Source organism: Leptinotarsa decemlineata, unplaced genomic scaffold (assembly GCF_025532065.1).
Source record: "Leptinotarsa decemlineata unplaced genomic scaffold, Ldec_3_MD MMD2_tig00000008_RagTag_RagTag, whole genome shotgun sequence".
Classification (NCBI taxonomy): Eukaryota; Metazoa; Arthropoda; class Insecta; order Coleoptera; family Chrysomelidae; genus Leptinotarsa; species Leptinotarsa decemlineata.
This window is the reverse complement of record NW_027412537.1, coordinates 7,158,723-7,176,271: the sequence shown is the minus strand read 5'-3', so window position 1 is coordinate 7,176,271 and position 17,549 is coordinate 7,158,723. Positions and strand designations below refer to the sequence as shown.

Genomic DNA, 17,549 nt, shown 5'->3' with positions numbered 1-17,549 from the left:
ATGGAATCTTTCTTCGGTATCGTTTATATTGATTTTTCAAACTGTCGTTGTATGTTCAATAACTTATTTTTTGTATTTATAGAATTTATTAGACTTATAGTGATCCATTGTCCTCTTTTGATTTGACTTTTATACTCGCATTTTTCCTGTGGTCGTTTTGATCATATATTTCAGTTTACTAAAGAATTAGATTCGTCTTTCATCCTATATATGTATTCCTACGTTTCAGCGGAGACTAGGTTAAAAAATGTATTTTTATTCAAATAATATTCAATATTATGTTTACCATCATTGTTCATATTCGTTTTCGTTTCCGAAGATTTTATCTGAAGTACTATTGGATAATGATCGCTAATGATCAGCAAGACATTCTATCTATATATAGGCATGATGATTTCGAAGAATATATATATATATATATATATATATATATATATATATATATAATTAAGAATATATAATTAAGATATAGGATCATTATTTTCATATACCCCCAATCTTAAAATCAGCTTTATATTGGTCTTGCTGTTCTAAGTACTTAATCAGTGTATATATGAAATCGGGCAGGGAAGGAGATCTATATAATATTATTATTTTTTCGTGTCTACGGTAACATTCAATTCAATTATTCGGTTGTTATTTTTCAGGGTTTTCATTTCAAACGCATAAATATGTTCACTCTGAATATATACAATGCACCTATCATCAATCTGGTTGATTTCTCCCTCATTATACAGGCCGTATTTTTTAGTGGTATCAGCTAAAAAAAACGGCCTGTATATAATATCTTGGTATGTCAAGATTGAAAAATTCAGTAACCAATTTTCCACGTCCCACCTAAGTCAATCAAAGTTATGCAATACAATTCTCCACTCATCAATATTTTTCATGATACTTCCCAATATGTGTGTGAATTATTCTGAAGCCTTTATCTTTTCCTAACATTTACATTCATTACATTCTCTGTTTGTAGTTTTTGTGTACCGAATTCCTCAACTAACGGGTCCATATCATTGAGTTTTTTTAGTTGACATTTTTTTGTAAGTGATTCGAAAGACTGATAAATCCTGGTTTGTGTAGTATGCTTCATATTTACAAATAGAAATAAACACCAGAACTAGTTTGACAGCACGTGTAAGCACTTTGTACAGGTAATTATGTGAAATTGATTACAGAGACAATGATGAACAAAATAGAATTCGTCTGGGAATTTTCTGCTTTCAGTGTTTATATTTCGTCCAAAAAATCTAATATTAATTTCTTTGGTAATCAAGTTCTCTATTTCTTTTTTTCGGCCGCGTTGTTTTGAATCAATGTTTGAAATAATTCAAACAGTTCATTATTAAATATAAAATAAAGAAAATAAATTTTGTCTAATTTCTACTAAGTTTAATATTTGTTACGACCGGTTTCGGTTTATTAGACCATTTTCAAGTGAAAATGGTTTAATAAACCGAAACCGGTCGTAACAAATAATAGGTAAACTTAGTAGAAATTAGACAAAAGTTATTTTCCTTTTTCCATATTCAATATGAATTTCTATAAAATGAATAAGTCATCAATCGAACAAGTTCCTTATTAGTTTTCTCCTCATTTTATTATCGTAATTGCAGGTTGAAATCAACAATTATGTGTCGGGAATCACACTATTTAGTTCTTTAGTTCTTGAATAAAAAGAATGGAATTTTTGTGTTCATTTTTTGCATATATATATATATATATATATATATATATATATATATATATATATATATATATATAAGATGGGCAACACTTAATAATAATAAAGTTTATTATTCATCCTGCCAATTTACATGATTTTCATAAGATTTATGTGTGAATAAACAAGAAATCACAGAAGCTCTTAACGTGCTTGTTAGTGATAAATAATACTAAATATATATATATATATATATATATATATATATATATATATATATAATAAAAGACAAAAAAGACAAAGACAATATCGATAAAATTACATTGTAGAAATATAAACTTAAACTTATTATATATATATATAATTTAATCTGTTCTGTTTTCTGTTTAAAATCTGTTTTTTCCGTTAATCAGCTGTCGCCCCCATACGAACGACAACTCTCAGAAGTTGAGAAACTTGTGCGAGCTAAGGACTAACGAGGTCTTACCTTTTAACGTGTGATTCCTAACACGGAATATTGTAATACATAAGGTTACATACTAGCGAGTAGTGAATGAGAGGAGAGATGATGAGAGTATAAAAAGTATTCATCATTCGAGTCGACCAACAATGACTTCACGAAATTTGTTAGGGGTTCTTTATGTATGAAAGATTTCAGTTCTTTTTTGAAGCGATGTGGATTCTTAATCAATTTTATTTCATGTGGAAGTGTGTTGTATAATTTTGGATCAAAGTATTTATATGAACGTTGGGATATTAGTTCTTGCATTTGTGGTGTGATATGTTGATTTCGTTGACGTGTATCATATTCATGTGTGGTAACTAAAATTTTTGTTTCTGGCAGCAGATGGAATGGTGGGTTCTTTTTTTAAGATAATTTTTAAAACCCGTCTTTGGAGGACTTCTAAATGAGTTTTTAGGGCACCACCCCACACTAATAATCCGTATCGAAGATGGCTATCTACTCTACAAGGGCATAATACAGTGTTTTTACTTGCTTTAGTGGTAGTGAGGATGCCAGAACTTTAAACTAGTGGAGAATGAATCTCAGTCTTTGGCATAGAGATTGGATATGAATGTTCCACTTGAGGTGCATATCTATGTGTACTCCCAAATATTTTGAAGATGTTACTGTTCTGTTGGAATGTAAAATTGAATTTTATCGAAGTTAGGAGAAGTTATCCAATTGCAGCAAAATGGTAGGAAGTGTGTTTTATCAACATTAATTGTGAGTAATTTATGATTCAGCCATTTCCAGATTATATGAAACTCTGATGCAACTATGTCCCTAAGTTCGTCCCAAGAATTACCTTTGTAAAAAATGGCTGTATCATCAGCGAAACCTCTAGGGATATCCCCCTTAGCCTTCAGCAAAAACATACCGTTCACGTAAATATTAAAGAGAAAAGGTCCCAGAATTGTTCCCCGGAGTACTCCATACTCAATAGTGCTGGGATTGCTGCAGTTGCTGTCTATCTTCACGAATTGGTGTCTGTGTTGGAGATAAGATTTGAATTTCAAACTATTACTTCTGACTCCAATATCTTGTAGGGTTTCAAGCAGTGATTGATGACTTACCGTATCGAAAACCTTGGAAAAGTCCACGAAAACACATAAGCATGGTTTACTTTCCTCCATGGACTCAGATATCTTTTGGATTAATTTCAATATAACATCTTCAGTTGATTTTTGTTTTCTGAATCCGAACTGTTTTTCGGAAAGTAGATTATATTTCGCAATGTATGAACTGAGGCGTTTTCCAAGAATCTTCTCGAAAACCTTCGTCAAGTGAGTTATTGAAGTTATTGGTCGGTAGTTTGACACATTATTATTTTTGTCTCCTTTTTTATAGATGGGCACCACTATACTTTCTTTGAAAACTTGTGGCCAAATTCCAACTCTCATGCATTCATTGATTATATAGGTGAGTGGTTCAATGATATATTCAGTAATACAGGAGACTTGTTTGGTTTGAGATCATTAATGACACTTTTCATTTCAGATGCCTCCGTCGGTGCTAGGAAGAACGAGTTCAAAGTAGACGTTCTTTAGGCAACATAGTGTGGATCACGCCTTATTTTATTTGCCAATATCATACCAATTGTTATGAAAGATGCATTGAATTCGTTGGTTATAGCTGTTTTATTAGTTAACAAGTTTCCACTAGAATCGATGATAGAGGTCAATTTTTCCCGCTTTTTCCTGGTAGGACTAATTTCGTTGACTATTTTCCAAAGTTGTTTAGAGTCTGATTCTTTGTTTATTTTATTGCAATAGTAATTAAGCTTGCATTTTTTATCAACTTTGTGAGTTTGTTTATGTAATTAATATAACGTAATGATTAATATTCCGGAGAGGTGCATTGTGACATGCCCCTTTCCTCTCATGCAGACCTTTTTTAGGTAGGGGAAGGATGGATAAAGTGGCCCAGGCAGGTAAAGTGGTCACCTTCTGTTTCCGGACGAACCTATAAGAGCTATCTATCAAAGACATATGAAAATAATTCATGGGTTGACGCCATATTGCCTCCGTAAACACCGGACGGGTCAGTGCTCATCTTCAGATTTTATGGTCAAATAATTGTGTTTTGTGGTATCTGATCTAAGGTGAGTGATTTGAACATAGTTAAAAGTAATGTCATCACTTTCATAGAAAGACAATACACGATGTAATCGATTTGGTGAATTAATTGAGCTATTCATTTCGCTGCAAAGTAGAACAATGTATTCTCATTAGTCATTTTTTGTATATTTGTTTTTCACCGCATGCTAAATCGGGTAAAATGGCCCACCAATAGGTTAGGTAAAGTGACGTGGTGGGCCGCTTTATCTCCTTAGTGCTTATTTTTTCTGCAAACAAATATTGTTTTGTGTTATTTTAGGTATGCCAAATAAATACACAGGATGTCACAGCAGCAGGAATGCAGTTCAGAGGCAATGGATAAAGCTATATACATGCTATACGAAAAGGTGCAAGCAAGCAAAACTTTTGGTTTTCCTCGAACACCGTTCAAACGGCGTGTACACGGAAAAAACAAAGACGCCGTTGAAAATATAAAAATACTGTAGTTTCGTCGTCCAATTTTTAGTCCAAAACAAAAGGAAGAATTGGTGCAACATATTTTAGGACTGGAAAACTTTGAATCAGGACGTTAATATAACAGCTGCCAGATAACACCAGCTGCACTTACTTAAACCCACAATCCAGAACATCCTTCGCAATATCGCCTTGCAACATATTTTCGATTCCCAAAGCATTGCCTAAGACTAGAAATGTAAATAGAAAGAGAAGGGCGTACGGTAATTTTAACCAGCAGCCCATATAAAAATGAGTTGCAAGAAGAAACAATGCAGCGCAAGTACAAAAGAAAGCTACAAAGAGAATGAAAAAAGCTACTATTGAACCAACCCCAACTAAAACTGCCAAAAAACGTTGCAAAAAAGAAAAGTGACAAATATACTGACGACGATGATGCCACAGATGATGACCCTGAATGCTTTCACTATGGCAAAGTTTGGTCTAAATCAAAACATGAAGATGGTTGGATACAGTGTTCTAGTTGTAAGCGATGAACCCATGAGGCGTGCTCAGGTTGTGATGAGAACGATGATAACTTTCATTGTGAATTTTGTTCCTAAAATATTTTCAATTAGGTACGATTATGAATGAACAAACACAAATGAAGAGGTTTCATAGATTAGTAACTAAAAGTTGATTTAATTTGTTATTATTGAATGATTGAGAAGAAGCTAACAAGTTAAGACTTGATTTTTGCAATTAATATAAAAGGCTATTAATATTTAAATTAAGAAAAATGAAAGACTGTTGATTGTTGTGAAGTAATATGTAGAATGACATACCTTTTCAGTGAAGAGCTGTTGTTTAAGTTAAATATTTTTCCATGCAAAATTTCAATAAATCTTCATTAAAATAACATAATTTTGATGTTTTATTTGAAGTAGGTCACTTTTCCCGTTTATGAATTTGTATATGCCATTTTAGGTGAAGTAGTCAATTTCCCATTTCGACTTCAATCTTAAATTATGCTAAAATGATCAGAATATTAGTCTGTAAACAATATAATATCAAAACTTAATAAGTACACGGATTAAAATAAACAAACTGTAAAAAGTTTGACATTCATTCGGTTGGCGTGGGTTCAAAGCTTAGGGTGGCCACTTTACCCTACCTTCCCCTACATGTGGCAGATACCCAACGGAAAAATAACAACCCACCCAGCTAATGCCGCGCAGAGAGTTGAAGTTAAACCATCAGGCACCTGTGCAACGTCTTCGACTTGGAAGATTCGTCGCAAGTTATTTCCCACTATATATATATTTTAAATTTTTTTGAATGATGCAACTGATTTTTCTTTTTTTTCAGTATTTTAATATTAATATTTGTTACAAAAAGGATTTGAAGCAAATATATATATATATATATATATATATATATATATATATATATATATACTTCTGATGGCACTGCACTATTGGTAAAAGTCACCCTTTTTGTAAGTGGTAGTGAAACTAGGAAAGCAAATTTATTATGTTATTTTCACTCTGATTTTTTTATGAAACATTTTTTTTGAAGAGAAGAAGATTTTTGACCTGTTTCTATAAGATTCATTTATCCGGAATTCGGTAGATACTAGTTTTTATATTTTCAAGAACTATTTTCTAATCGATATTGATTATTTGGCAACAACTCAAGAGCAAACCACTGATTATCCAATGTTTGTAATGTGGAAAAATACAATTTTTTACTGCATACATGTTGGTTCCATTTATTTTTTGATATCTCACTATATTAATTCATTTGCAGAATCAAACACTAATGGATTAAGTGGCATCTTCTCCGGAAAGCAATAGAAGTGAAAGTTTGGGTTTCTCAGCAGCGACTACAAGTCAACCGACCACGTCCATGCCCTGCAGGGCATACTACACCAACCCTGTGATCAGCCAGAGACAATACCCGCAGCAACAGAATATCCCGCCTTATATGATGGACAATATGGGACCAGCAATGGTTCGGAATGCAGACGGTACTCCGAATCCTTTACAAGTTATTGACGTTTATGGTACCAGACGAGGACCTAAGTTGAAACCGCAAAGTCAGAAACCTACTGAAGCTGCTACTTCGAACCTTGAGCCAATCATACCCTTTCCTCCTAACCCATTGGTGCTGAATGCAAATCCACAAGTCCAGGTTCCGTTTTCTCCTCGTTTTCCATATCTTGCTGGTGTTCAGGATCCGCGAGTGTTGGAAAACTTGAAGAAACTGGTACATAACAAACAAATTTCAGTTTCGGTGTTGGACGCTTCTCAAGCCACAACCCGGGCCGTACGCCACGCTTTCCAAGCGAACGAAAATAAAGTTTTGGATCTGAGTATGGCTTGCACGGTCGAGCCAACGTCAAATAATGAATCTTCGAGGGATGAAAAAGAAGATGACGGATGTTTCACCACTATGTTCGAAAATGTGAAAGTGGTTCAAGATATGAACCCTGAAGATGCTAGTAATACAGTAACCAATAATGGTAACCAAAACAAGTGTCACATTTGCGGTCTCGCCCTTGGAGAACCAATGATGTATACCATTCATATGGGTTACCATGGCTTCAGTAACCGATTTACGTGGAATATGACTCCTGAAGAATGCAAAGAGAGGCTTTCTGTCCAATTAAATCTTGCACGGCAATCCCACATACAGTTGCCAACATTATCGAGACGATTCTAATATCTAGTCATTTTATTCTTTTATTCCAGTTGAGTGCGTTCGCATTTGTGCAATTTAATTTCTAATGCAAGTACGGAATTGATACCGCTCATAATCATTATGGAAGTAAATTTGCCTCATCTTCTAGGTCATTTTTTAATTTATTTGTAAATCATGTATCACAGCTCTAAGTCCAAATGTCATTAACGAACCGTCGGCGTCTTTTTAAATTTTTGTTAGTTTGTGAATTGTCTGTTAATAAAAAATATTTATTTTGATAGATTGGTAGGGCAACCTCCTTAAGACTGATTTGTATATGTATATTTTTTAATAGTATCAGCTAGACTAGCTAGAAGAGCAACCAATCAAACGTGTACAGGTATTATAATAGTGTACGAGTATATGTATTAAAGATAATTACTCTTTAAACAAATTATGAAGACAGGAAATTAAATACATTTTGACTACTTGATAATTTCAGTCTTTGTTTTTTCCTATCCCAGGCTATAATTTGAAAGAGGGGTACAATTGACAATGTTCAGTACAGTTGAATTATAAGTAAAATTGGAAATACGAGTTAGTCTAATAAGTACACCAAGTTTCACATCATCGAGACATAATTGATTTGAAAATATTCAGTAGAAAAAATTCCAATCCAGTTGAGCAAAACTGAATTCTGGAAGTAAATAATTATTTTCCTCTTGATCACTTAAATGATCGATGATCACTTAGTGATCGAAACACGTGTCGATGTGTTGAAATAACGGTTTGGTGTTAGAAATTATCTATAAAGATGTGTAGACGATGCACAAAACTTTCTTTGGGATACAAAGGGGAATAGAAAATTCATCCGAAACAACTACTTTCAAATGTATGAACATTAAATTGATATTATCGGAGTTTTGTCTCAACACCAAACCGTTATTTTCAACACCTCGACACGTGTTTCGATAATCTTCCTCTTGAAGATGATCACTTGGTTATCGAAACACGTGTCGAGGTGTTAAAATAACGGTATAGTGTCGAAAAAAAACTCCAGTAATATTCAATACTACACCAAAGGTTCCAAACACTTCATCTCAAGATCACATTGATATCATAAATAATTTCAATAGTTAAATTTAGATCGTAGTATTACTGATTTTATTTTGTTTCAAGTCATAATTCAATTAAAAAAAAGTATCCATGTAATAATTATTTTTAGTATACTGGGTATTTCCTAACTACGGTACAAACTTTGGAGGGTAATTCATTAGGTCGTTTTAAGAAATGAAGTTATTTGAACATATGTACGAATTTTCTTTGTTTCTGAAATACAGGTCGTTGTAGTTAAAAAAAAATGTATTCATAAAATATAAATATCCTTACACCGATTTGTTTGAAGGCGCTCATTTAGCCCGAACTAGATTGAAATTATTAGGTCCAGTGGCGTCTCAATGTGCACCACAGCCAACAATATTGAGAAAAAAAAACTCCACTGACTGTTTTGTGGTTTTTTATTGTTTTAGATTAAGCAACAAAAAATAAAACTTTTTCGTCACTTATGTTCTCTTCATACCTTGATTCGTTTTCGAGAAAAACTCACTTCTAGAAACCGTCCATATGGACAGAATAAGATAAAAATCGAAAGTAAATAATAGACAATTTTGACCTTAAAATAAATGAGCAACGTATCCACTTTCTGATAAAATACACGACTGCAATCGATTTGTCATTGATTGTCTGACACGTTCAAAATTACCTGGAGTATTTCTTTTGACTTTGCTATTGCTAATTATTCGATTCCTCAAGTCATTCACATTTAGTACAGGACTTTCATGATAACAAGAGCCTTCAGATGACCCCATAAATAGCAATCCACAGAATTCATATCAGGACTGCGAGCTGGTCAATTTTTAGGTCCTGCACGTCCAATCCAGCGATTAGAGTAGGTGATGATGCTGACGAGCAAGAACACTAAAATGAGCTGAGGCCCCGGTTCAAGTAGGTACCGACACTTCTAACAAAATCATTGTGTGCCATTGTATGAATCAACCACCTGCAAAACATATCTTGGGTGAAAATACCGACGCAGTAGAGCTTGGACCCGCTGTAAGTGATATTGGTATAGGTTTTTTTCAGAACTGTCCATACGGTTTTTTACTATATACCTACAAATCATGAAATTATAAAACAATGACAAAAATTAATTGGCGCTCCGGACGACATCATCGATTCCAGTGGCTCATTTGCTTTTTCAACTGCGGGAAAACCAGGAAAAACCTGCAGCATCACTTCATCTGAAGATACTCTTATTTTTCATTTCCATATTTCATCAATTTTTAAAAATGGTAATATCTAAAAAACTTGAATAAATTTTGATTCCTTTTACCATAACTCTTTCGTAATTTAACCGAATTACGTATACCTCTGATTGGTAATTTGAAATAGCTCCTTGGGTAATTTTTCATTTTATACCTGTCGAATATTTTTATTTTGGAGCAATTTTCAGTTCATAAGAATAAGAATGCAGGTTTTTTCGTAGGTGATTCGTATAGTGATTTTTTTCACATACCTATGACATTTCTGGACCAATTCGGTTCATGAATTGTTTGGAACAAAGCTGTGTATTGTATAAAAGTTTTTTGAAACTGAATTTTATTCAACTTCAGAGTGTTACTGTTGACAATGTTTCGTGGTGAATTTCGTTAATTCGGACTTTCATTGTGTAATATGATATGGTATGATTCACAATCTCTGAAAGAAGAATTAAAATTGAAAATCAAAATGAATCGCTGAAGATAACAATTATACTAAGCAAAAAACCTGAGAGAAAATTACAATTATATAGGAAACTAAGCAAAAAATTCTAAGTTGTACAATTAAAATGAAATAAAAGTTCAAAGATTTCAAGCCAAATCACGTCACGACGTTTCGATTGTTAGTATTCACAATGATGACTGACGGTCATCACCCGAAAACGATCGTGAAGTGACTTGGCTTGAAATCTCTTGATTTCAACAAAATTTAGTCAAACAAATTGACTAAATTTTAATTGCCCTCAAAAGTACCTGATTATGTATTTACCTGAATAATACTTTTGGTATTTTCTTACCTGTCGAGACTATTAATTCTGAAGCATTTTCAGTTTATGTCAGTCAAAGATATATCTTGTTCATACAAGAACGAATATATTTTTTTAAAGAAAGTTTTAGTGTCCTACGTTCGTCTCAAATTGAAAGGGTAAGTGTAAAAATTGATTATTCCTAAAGCATTTATTTTTGAAAAGAAAATCTCACAAAGTTGTTAGATTCATAATTGACATCTTCAAAAAAATAGATTCATTTTCCATTGCATCTCATTTTTGAAGCCTCGTAAAGGCGTTAATGTTCAAAACTACTTATTTTGCTAGTATATTAATTTCGTTGTTGTACTGCACTTTTTTAATAATTTTTTGAAATCATCAAATATTTTCAGCAAAACAGCGTCTGGTCGTAAATACGTTAAAGTCACCTTTTTTGTTCATAACATTTTATTGTGATAATGGGGGTTGTAAACTTGGTTCGACTTTTTTATATTGCGAATATTAGTTACTTCATAGGGTTTTTTCACTGTTTATCGTAGCTTTTGAAGTCATAGTCGTATTCACGTTATTATTGAGTTAAAATGTAATCAAAACACCATTTCAGATTGTTTACTACAAAAATCTTTTTTCTGGGTCTACTAGAAATACATCGGCATTAGCAAGAACATTAATTTTTATAGTTAAATTCAGATCGCAGTATTCTTATGTTATCAAAACAAATTCTATTAAATTATGAGGTTTCAAAACATTTTTATTTAGATCGGTCAAAAACACCTTTTTGGTCAGATATTGTTTGGTCGGTTTATGGTCTCGCAAAAAGTCCATATAGGATTCACGTGTTAATCTTGTTGGTAGAAAAAATGTGCCAATTAGGTAGTCACCAGTCATTTCTACCGAAACGTTCAGCGAAAATTGTTGCCGAAAAAATGACTTTCTCTATAAATTTGAAAATTTGGTAGGTCTAAAAATCGCCATTGTGATAGTTCATAATAGCATTTCGTGAAAAATTTACTACGTTCGTAAAAAATATTTGGTAAAAAATTATCATTGTGTGGCATTGTATGAATCAACCACCTGCAAAACATATCTTGGGTGAAGATCCCGACGCAGTAGAGCTTGGACCCGCTGTAAGTGATATTGGTATAGGTTTTTTTGAACTGTCCATACGGTTTTTGGGCTGACTTCCAGCTGCAGTGCAATCTTTCAGGTACTATTTGATGGATCGTCTTCTATAGCATCAAGTATAGCTTCTTCTAGTTCTGGCATTGTTACAGTCCATCGTCTCCCATCACCTGCATTTTTATTAAAACTGCCAGTTTCACATAATCTTGCATGTAGCGTTCTAAATGACACATGGAATTACTCTGGTAAGATATCTGGTAAATTCTCCGTACTACTTCCGCATTTCCATTTGCTAATCCATTAATAAAGTGCATGTCAGCCATTTCAGTGTTAGTGAAATTATTCATGATGGAATTACTGCTAATTGACAACTCTGACTTTCACTGATATGACAACACTATCACTGTCAGCTGGTCTCCAAAGCAGGTGTTCAAGATATGCAAAGTGGCTTCAATTTTTTTTCTCGAAACCTAAGCTAGGAATAAAGAAAATACAAGCGACGAAAAAGTTGTAGTTCAGTTGAATTATCTAAAATCAAAACGATTTTTTTTAAACGACCTAACGAATCATCATCTTAAGTTTCGTACAGCAGTTAGGAAATACCCTGTATAATATTATTTTTCATCTCAGTATTTCATAAATTTTTGAAAATTATTTGATGGACATATCCAAACAAATTGACTAAATTTTAATTGCCCTCAAAAGTACCTGATTATGTATTTACCTGAATAATAGTTTTGGTATTTTCTTACCTGTCGAGACTATTAATTCTGAAGCATTTTCAGTTTATGTCATAGTCAAAGATATATCTTGTTCATACAAGAACGAATATATTTTTTTAAATAAAGTTTTAGTGTTCTACGTTCGTCTCAAATTGAAAGGGTAAGTGTAAAAATTGATTATTCCTAAAGCATTTATTTTTGAAAATGAAAATCTCACAAAGTTGTTAGATTCATAATTGACATCTTCAAAAAAATAGATTCATTTTCCATTGCATCTCATTTTTGAAGCCTCGTAAAGGCGTTAATGTTCAAAACTACTTATTTTGCTAGTATATTAATTTCGTTGTTGTACTGTAGAAATATTTCATTCTAAAAAGCAGGTGGATGGTAAAAAATATTGCAACTGCTTTATGCAAGAAGGGTTTATTTTTACTGGTTTACTGGAGGCAAAAATATTGTATTGAGATAATGATTTGTCAGTGACCTTCAAATACAATCGTGTTTTTCCCAATGTACGAAATGTGTATATTGCCCGCTACAATTTTTTATCAAAAGAATATTTTATGCAATTTCAACGTGACTGATGAGATTGTTCTACTTCATAGGGTTTTTTCACTGTGTATCATAGCTTTTGAAGTCATAGTCGTATTCACGTTATTATTGAGTAAAATTGTAATCAAAACGCCATTTTGGAAAGTTTATTGCTTCTGAGTCTACTTCTGGGACTGTTTACTACAAAAATTTTATTTCTGGGTCTACTAGAAATACATCGGCATTAGCAGAACATTAAATTTTCTAGTTAATTTCAGATCGCAGTATTCTTATGTTATCGAAACAAATTCTATTAAAAACACCTTTTTGATCAGATATTGTTTTACGACGGAATTTGATAAGCAAATCGACATTATAATAAATATTTTTTACTATATACCTACAATTCATGAAGTTATAAAACAATGTCAAAAATTAATTGGCGCTCCGGACGACATCATCGATTCCAGTGGCTCATTTGCTTTTTCAACTGCGGGAAAACCAGGAAAAACCTGCAGCACCACTTCATCTGAAGATACTCTTATTTTTCATTTCGGTATTTCATCAATTTTTAAAAATGGTAATATCCAAATAACTTGAATAAATTTTGATTCCTTTTACCATAACTCTTTAGTAATTTAACTGAATTACGTATACCTCTGATTGGTAATTTAAAATGACTCCTTGGGCAATTTTTCATTTTATACCTGTCGAATATTTTTATTTTGGAGCAATTTTCAGTTCATAAGAATAAGAATGCAGGTTTTTTCGTAGGTGATTCGTATAGTGATTTTTTTCACATACCTATGTCATTTCTGGACCAATTCGGTTCATGAATTGTTTGGAACAAAGCTGTGTATTGTATAAAAGTTTCTTGAAACTGAATTTTATTCACCTTCAGAGTGTTACTGTTGACAATGTTTCGTGGTGAATTTCGTTAATTCGGACTTTCATTGTGTAATATGGTATGGTATGATTAACAATCTTCGAAAGAAGAATTAAAATTGAAAATCAAAATGAATCGCTGAAGATAACAATTATACTAAGCAAAAAAACCTGAGAGAAAATTACAATTATATAGGAAACTAAGCAAAAAATTATAAGTTGTACAATTAAAATGAAATAAAAGTTCTAAGATTTCAAGCCAAATCACGTCACGACGTTTCGATTGTTAATATTCACAATGATGACTGACGGTCATCACCCGAAGTGACTTGGCTTGAAATCTCTTGATTTTTATTTGGTTTCAATGGTTCAACTTTCAATTTTTTGTAATTTGTTACAGTGTTGAAAATTGGAGATGTTCAGTTTAGCGCACCTTCATCATAAAAAAGGAAAGGATGAAAAATAAAACAGTAATCTGTAGGGTGTGTAATTTGGAAATTACCATCTTCTTGATTCATACTTGTTAGTTTCATTTATTTTTTGATTTCTCACTATATTCACTTAATTCATTTACAGTCTCAAACAAATATGGATTTGTCTACAAGAAATGAACTCGGACTGGCATCTTCTCTAGAAAACAATGGAAATGGAGGCTCAGTAGCGGCTACAAGTCAACCGACCGCGTCCATGCCCTCCACGGACATATGCATGGCAACGATGTTGACATGCGATGTTGACAAGAAAAACTCTCGCGGAAAACTGAAAACCTACAAATGCAAGCGTTGTCCTTTTGTTGCTACAACCAAAACTGATATTTGGAGCCACTCCAGAATACATATGAAAGAGGACAAGGTCCTTACATGTCCAAAATGTCCTTTCGTTACAGATCTTAAGCACCACCTGGAGTATCACATGCGGAACCATGACGGTTCCAAGCCCTATAAGTGCTCACAATGCGACTACAGTTGCGTCAATAACTCGATGCTGATCTCTCACAAAAAGTCGCATTCCAACATCTACCAATTTAGTTGTGCTGACTGCAAGTATGCTACTAAGTACTGCCATTCTCTCAAACTCCACTTGCGTAAGTACAAACATACACAAGAAATAGTTCTGAATGCAGATGGCACTCCAAATCCTTCGCAAGTTATTGATGTGTATGGTACCAAACGAGGACCTAAGGTGAAACAGCAAAATCAGAAACCTACTGATGCTGCTACTTCGAACCTTGATCCAATCGCACCCTTTTCTCCTAACCCATTGGTGCTGAATGCAAATCCACAAGATCAGGATCCGAGACTGTTGGAAAACTTGAAGAGACAATTTGCAGCTTCGGTGCCGGGCGCTTCTCAAGCCACAATCCAGGCCGTAATCCACGCTTTCTACCCAGCTGAAAAAAAAGTCTTGAGTATGCCCTTCATGGTCGAGCCAACGTCAAATAATGAATATTCGGGGGATGGAGAAGATGATGGATATTTCACCACTATTTTCGATAATGTAGAAGTGGTTCAAGATATGAACCCTGAAGATGCTAGTAATTCAGTAACAAATAATGGTAACCAAAACAGTTGTCAGTTTTGCGGTCTCACCCTTGGAGATCCAATGATGTATACCATCCATATGGGTTACCATGGCTTCAGTAACCCATTTACGGCCACTATGACTCCAGACGAATGCAGAGAAAGACTCTCTATACAGTTGCATCTTGCAAATTATAGTTTCGGGCCACGGGAACCACTTTTTAAAAAGACTTTATTTAGATTTACAGACTTTATTATACAGAAGTTACTCTGACAATCGTACTAACAGAACTGACTCTTCTTTCAAGATGGCTAGCTTTTATAAGTTTATTATAACTTAGTCAGCATTTGATGAATAAGCATAAAGGAGGGTTTTATATACATAACTCCTCCATCCCTAAGATGAAAATAATACATTAACATTATTTTCATCAACATTTTCTAAATGAATATTTTCTTGTTTATTTTTCCTTTTAAAACATTTAAATTTGTTCTTATATTTGGAATATAAAATAAAATATGTAAGAAGTATTATAAATATGAATATACAAATATACATTAAAGTATAAGAAGTGCTGTCTTCTTCTAAGGCTTCTAGTCGATGTAATTGGGTTTTTTCAGCAAGGTCTTGAAGTCGGGTTAGTTCGTCGAGGTTTACTCTTTCAGGAACTTTCATAGGGTTATTCTCAGGATGTAGCTGGATAGTATCTATTTCGGGTAACTGTAGAGGGTTTCCTTGAACGGAAGTGGCGTCGTTGGAATAAACTTCGCCTCTAACAGTGAGGTTACATTTATGTGGGATATGGATCAACTGTGGTTGTCTGATATTTTCGTATCCATGCTCCTTACAATTTTTCTCAATCATGATCTTATCAATGGGAATAATAATCATGTAGGCATCGTTGACAGGTTCTATTATGTCCTGGTCTAATTGAATTTGAATCGTCTGGCATTGATGATCGGTTTTACCAATTAGTAATTTCGGTAAACAATCTTCTTTTGAAATTTGGTTGTCAACATGGTATATGCAGGTATTTTCAATTCTCGTACAGGGTTCATCTTCATAATGATGGTAAGTCGAGTTAAGAATTATATAGGGTTTTAAAGGAACGATAGCTTGGTTGAGTATTGGAATTGGGAACAAATGGAAGTAATCATAAACATTTTCAAGAAGTATCGGAAAATGAATTGCAAATATAATAATTCCATTTTTATAATTAATTTCAATTTTTAGTAATTTATTATACGACTGAATGTTTTTAAAGTTTGGTAAACTGCCTTTGTAAAGGTTTGACATTATCTTTAATAATTCTTCGATATCAGATAATGGTAATATCGTGCTATGAATGATGTTTAATTCTGCAAATAAAATTGAATCTTCAATGTTATTAAGTATTGATAATATAATTTGACAATCTATTATCATTGTATCAAGAGAATTTTGAAGTCTTAAGAATAGCGTGAACTTATTCAAATTTAAGACAATACTTTTTATTTGTTCGTCAATTAATTGTTGGTTTTTAACAATTTGCTGTAAGCTATTCGTAGTTTCGTTCATAAATTTTCTTGTGATAGTTAGGTAATTTTCTAAATCATGGTGAAGCATGTTCTGATTCTTTTCCAAAGTGAAAATTGCTTTATTATATTTTTCTGCATCTTCATCATCTAAAGTACCAAAGAGCCATTTACTTGTTCTGCCTACTATATTAATAAGTGCCCTTTTCGATCGATTATTTTCTTGAGGTTTAATATTGATTAATTTCACTTTGATTGTGTCTAGCAAATAATTCAGATGATTATACATGTGGTGTAGTTGTGGGTATAAAGGGTCTTTGATCAAGATAAATTCTGCGATTGTTTTTGTATTATTATTTAAGATGTTTAGGGGAGAATCAAATTGTTTTAAGTCAATGTATTTTATAAACGTATGTTTTTGTGTAGTGGATCTTGCTTTTCCAAGGGAAAAGGGAAGGATAGGGTTATTTATCCTCGTCATTATTATGTCTTGTCCTGTCGTCGCAAGGATTCCGAGAAGTAGAAGGTATAACGTTGTCATCTGAAACAATTTGTTTCTTAATGATTTTTCTTTGTGGCTTTAACTTACTTTTATGGTATTTTGATTTAGAAGTTTCAATTTTGAAGTTACTATCTTTTTTTGGTTGAATTTCCTTATATAAGGGTGATAATTTATTTCGAGGAGTTTCTTTAAGAAAAGTATTTTTATTAATTTCAATTTCTGGGGGTCATTTCTGTTGGAATTTACTTTAGATAGGTTCTTGGCTTTTTCATTGTTTTGTTCTACTATTTCTTTTAATATTTTCATATTT

At 32.9% G+C, this 17,549-nt stretch overlaps 2 protein-coding genes across 8 annotated transcripts; both read left to right on the top strand.

Annotated features, from left to right (window-relative positions):
• The first annotated feature begins 997 nt into the window (after positions 1-997).
• Positions 998-7,853, top strand: LOC141480682 (protein hunchback-like). 7 transcript variants are annotated; one of them, XM_074170942.1, is made up of 8 exons: positions 998-1,151; positions 2,664-2,866; positions 2,919-3,150; positions 3,212-3,448; positions 3,513-3,584; positions 3,663-3,865; positions 4,063-4,266; positions 6,485-7,853. In XM_074170942.1, exon 8 carries the CDS (start codon positions 6,584-6,586, stop codon positions 7,397-7,399), a length of 816 nt encoding a protein of 271 aa, XP_074027043.1. In that variant the 5' UTR covers positions 998-1,151; positions 2,664-2,866; positions 2,919-3,150; positions 3,212-3,448; positions 3,513-3,584; positions 3,663-3,865; positions 4,063-4,266; positions 6,485-6,583; the 3' UTR covers positions 7,400-7,853. The 7 variants fall into 7 exon arrangements, with proteins under 7 accessions (XP_074027043.1, XP_074027040.1, XP_074027042.1 ...); XM_074170939.1 differs by lacking the exon at positions 4,063-4,266 and having other exon boundaries at positions 2,664-2,859; XM_074170941.1 differs by lacking the exon at positions 4,063-4,266 and having other exon boundaries at positions 2,664-2,859; positions 2,909-3,150.
• A 1,007-nt stretch (positions 7,854-8,860) lies between these two features.
• LOC141480766 (protein hunchback-like) lies at positions 8,861-17,199 on the top strand. Its single transcript, XM_074171170.1, has 3 exons — positions 8,861-9,469; positions 14,279-15,409; positions 17,164-17,199. Exons 1-3 carry the CDS (start codon positions 9,404-9,406, stop codon positions 17,197-17,199), a joined length of 1,233 nt encoding a protein of 410 aa, XP_074027271.1. The 5' UTR covers positions 8,861-9,403.
• The last annotated feature ends 350 nt before the right edge of the window (positions 17,200-17,549 follow it).

Bases quoted from the DNA above. Each gene is read 5' to 3' on its own strand.
- LOC141480682 (XM_074170939.1), top strand. From the start codon at position 6,584: ATGCCCTGCAGGGCATACTACACCAACCCTGTGATCAGCCAGAGACAA.
- LOC141480766 (XM_074171170.1), top strand. From the start codon at position 9,404: ATGAATCAACCACCTGCAAAACATATCTTGGGTGAAAATACCGACGCA. The intron at 9,470-14,278 runs GTAAGTGATATT...ATTCATTTACAG, and splicing joins CAGTAGAGCTTGGACCCGCT to TCTCAAACAAATATGGATTT. The intron at 15,410-17,163 runs GCAAATTATAGT...GTTTTTGTGTAG, and splicing joins TCTCTATACAGTTGCATCTT to TGGATCTTGCTTTTCCAAGG.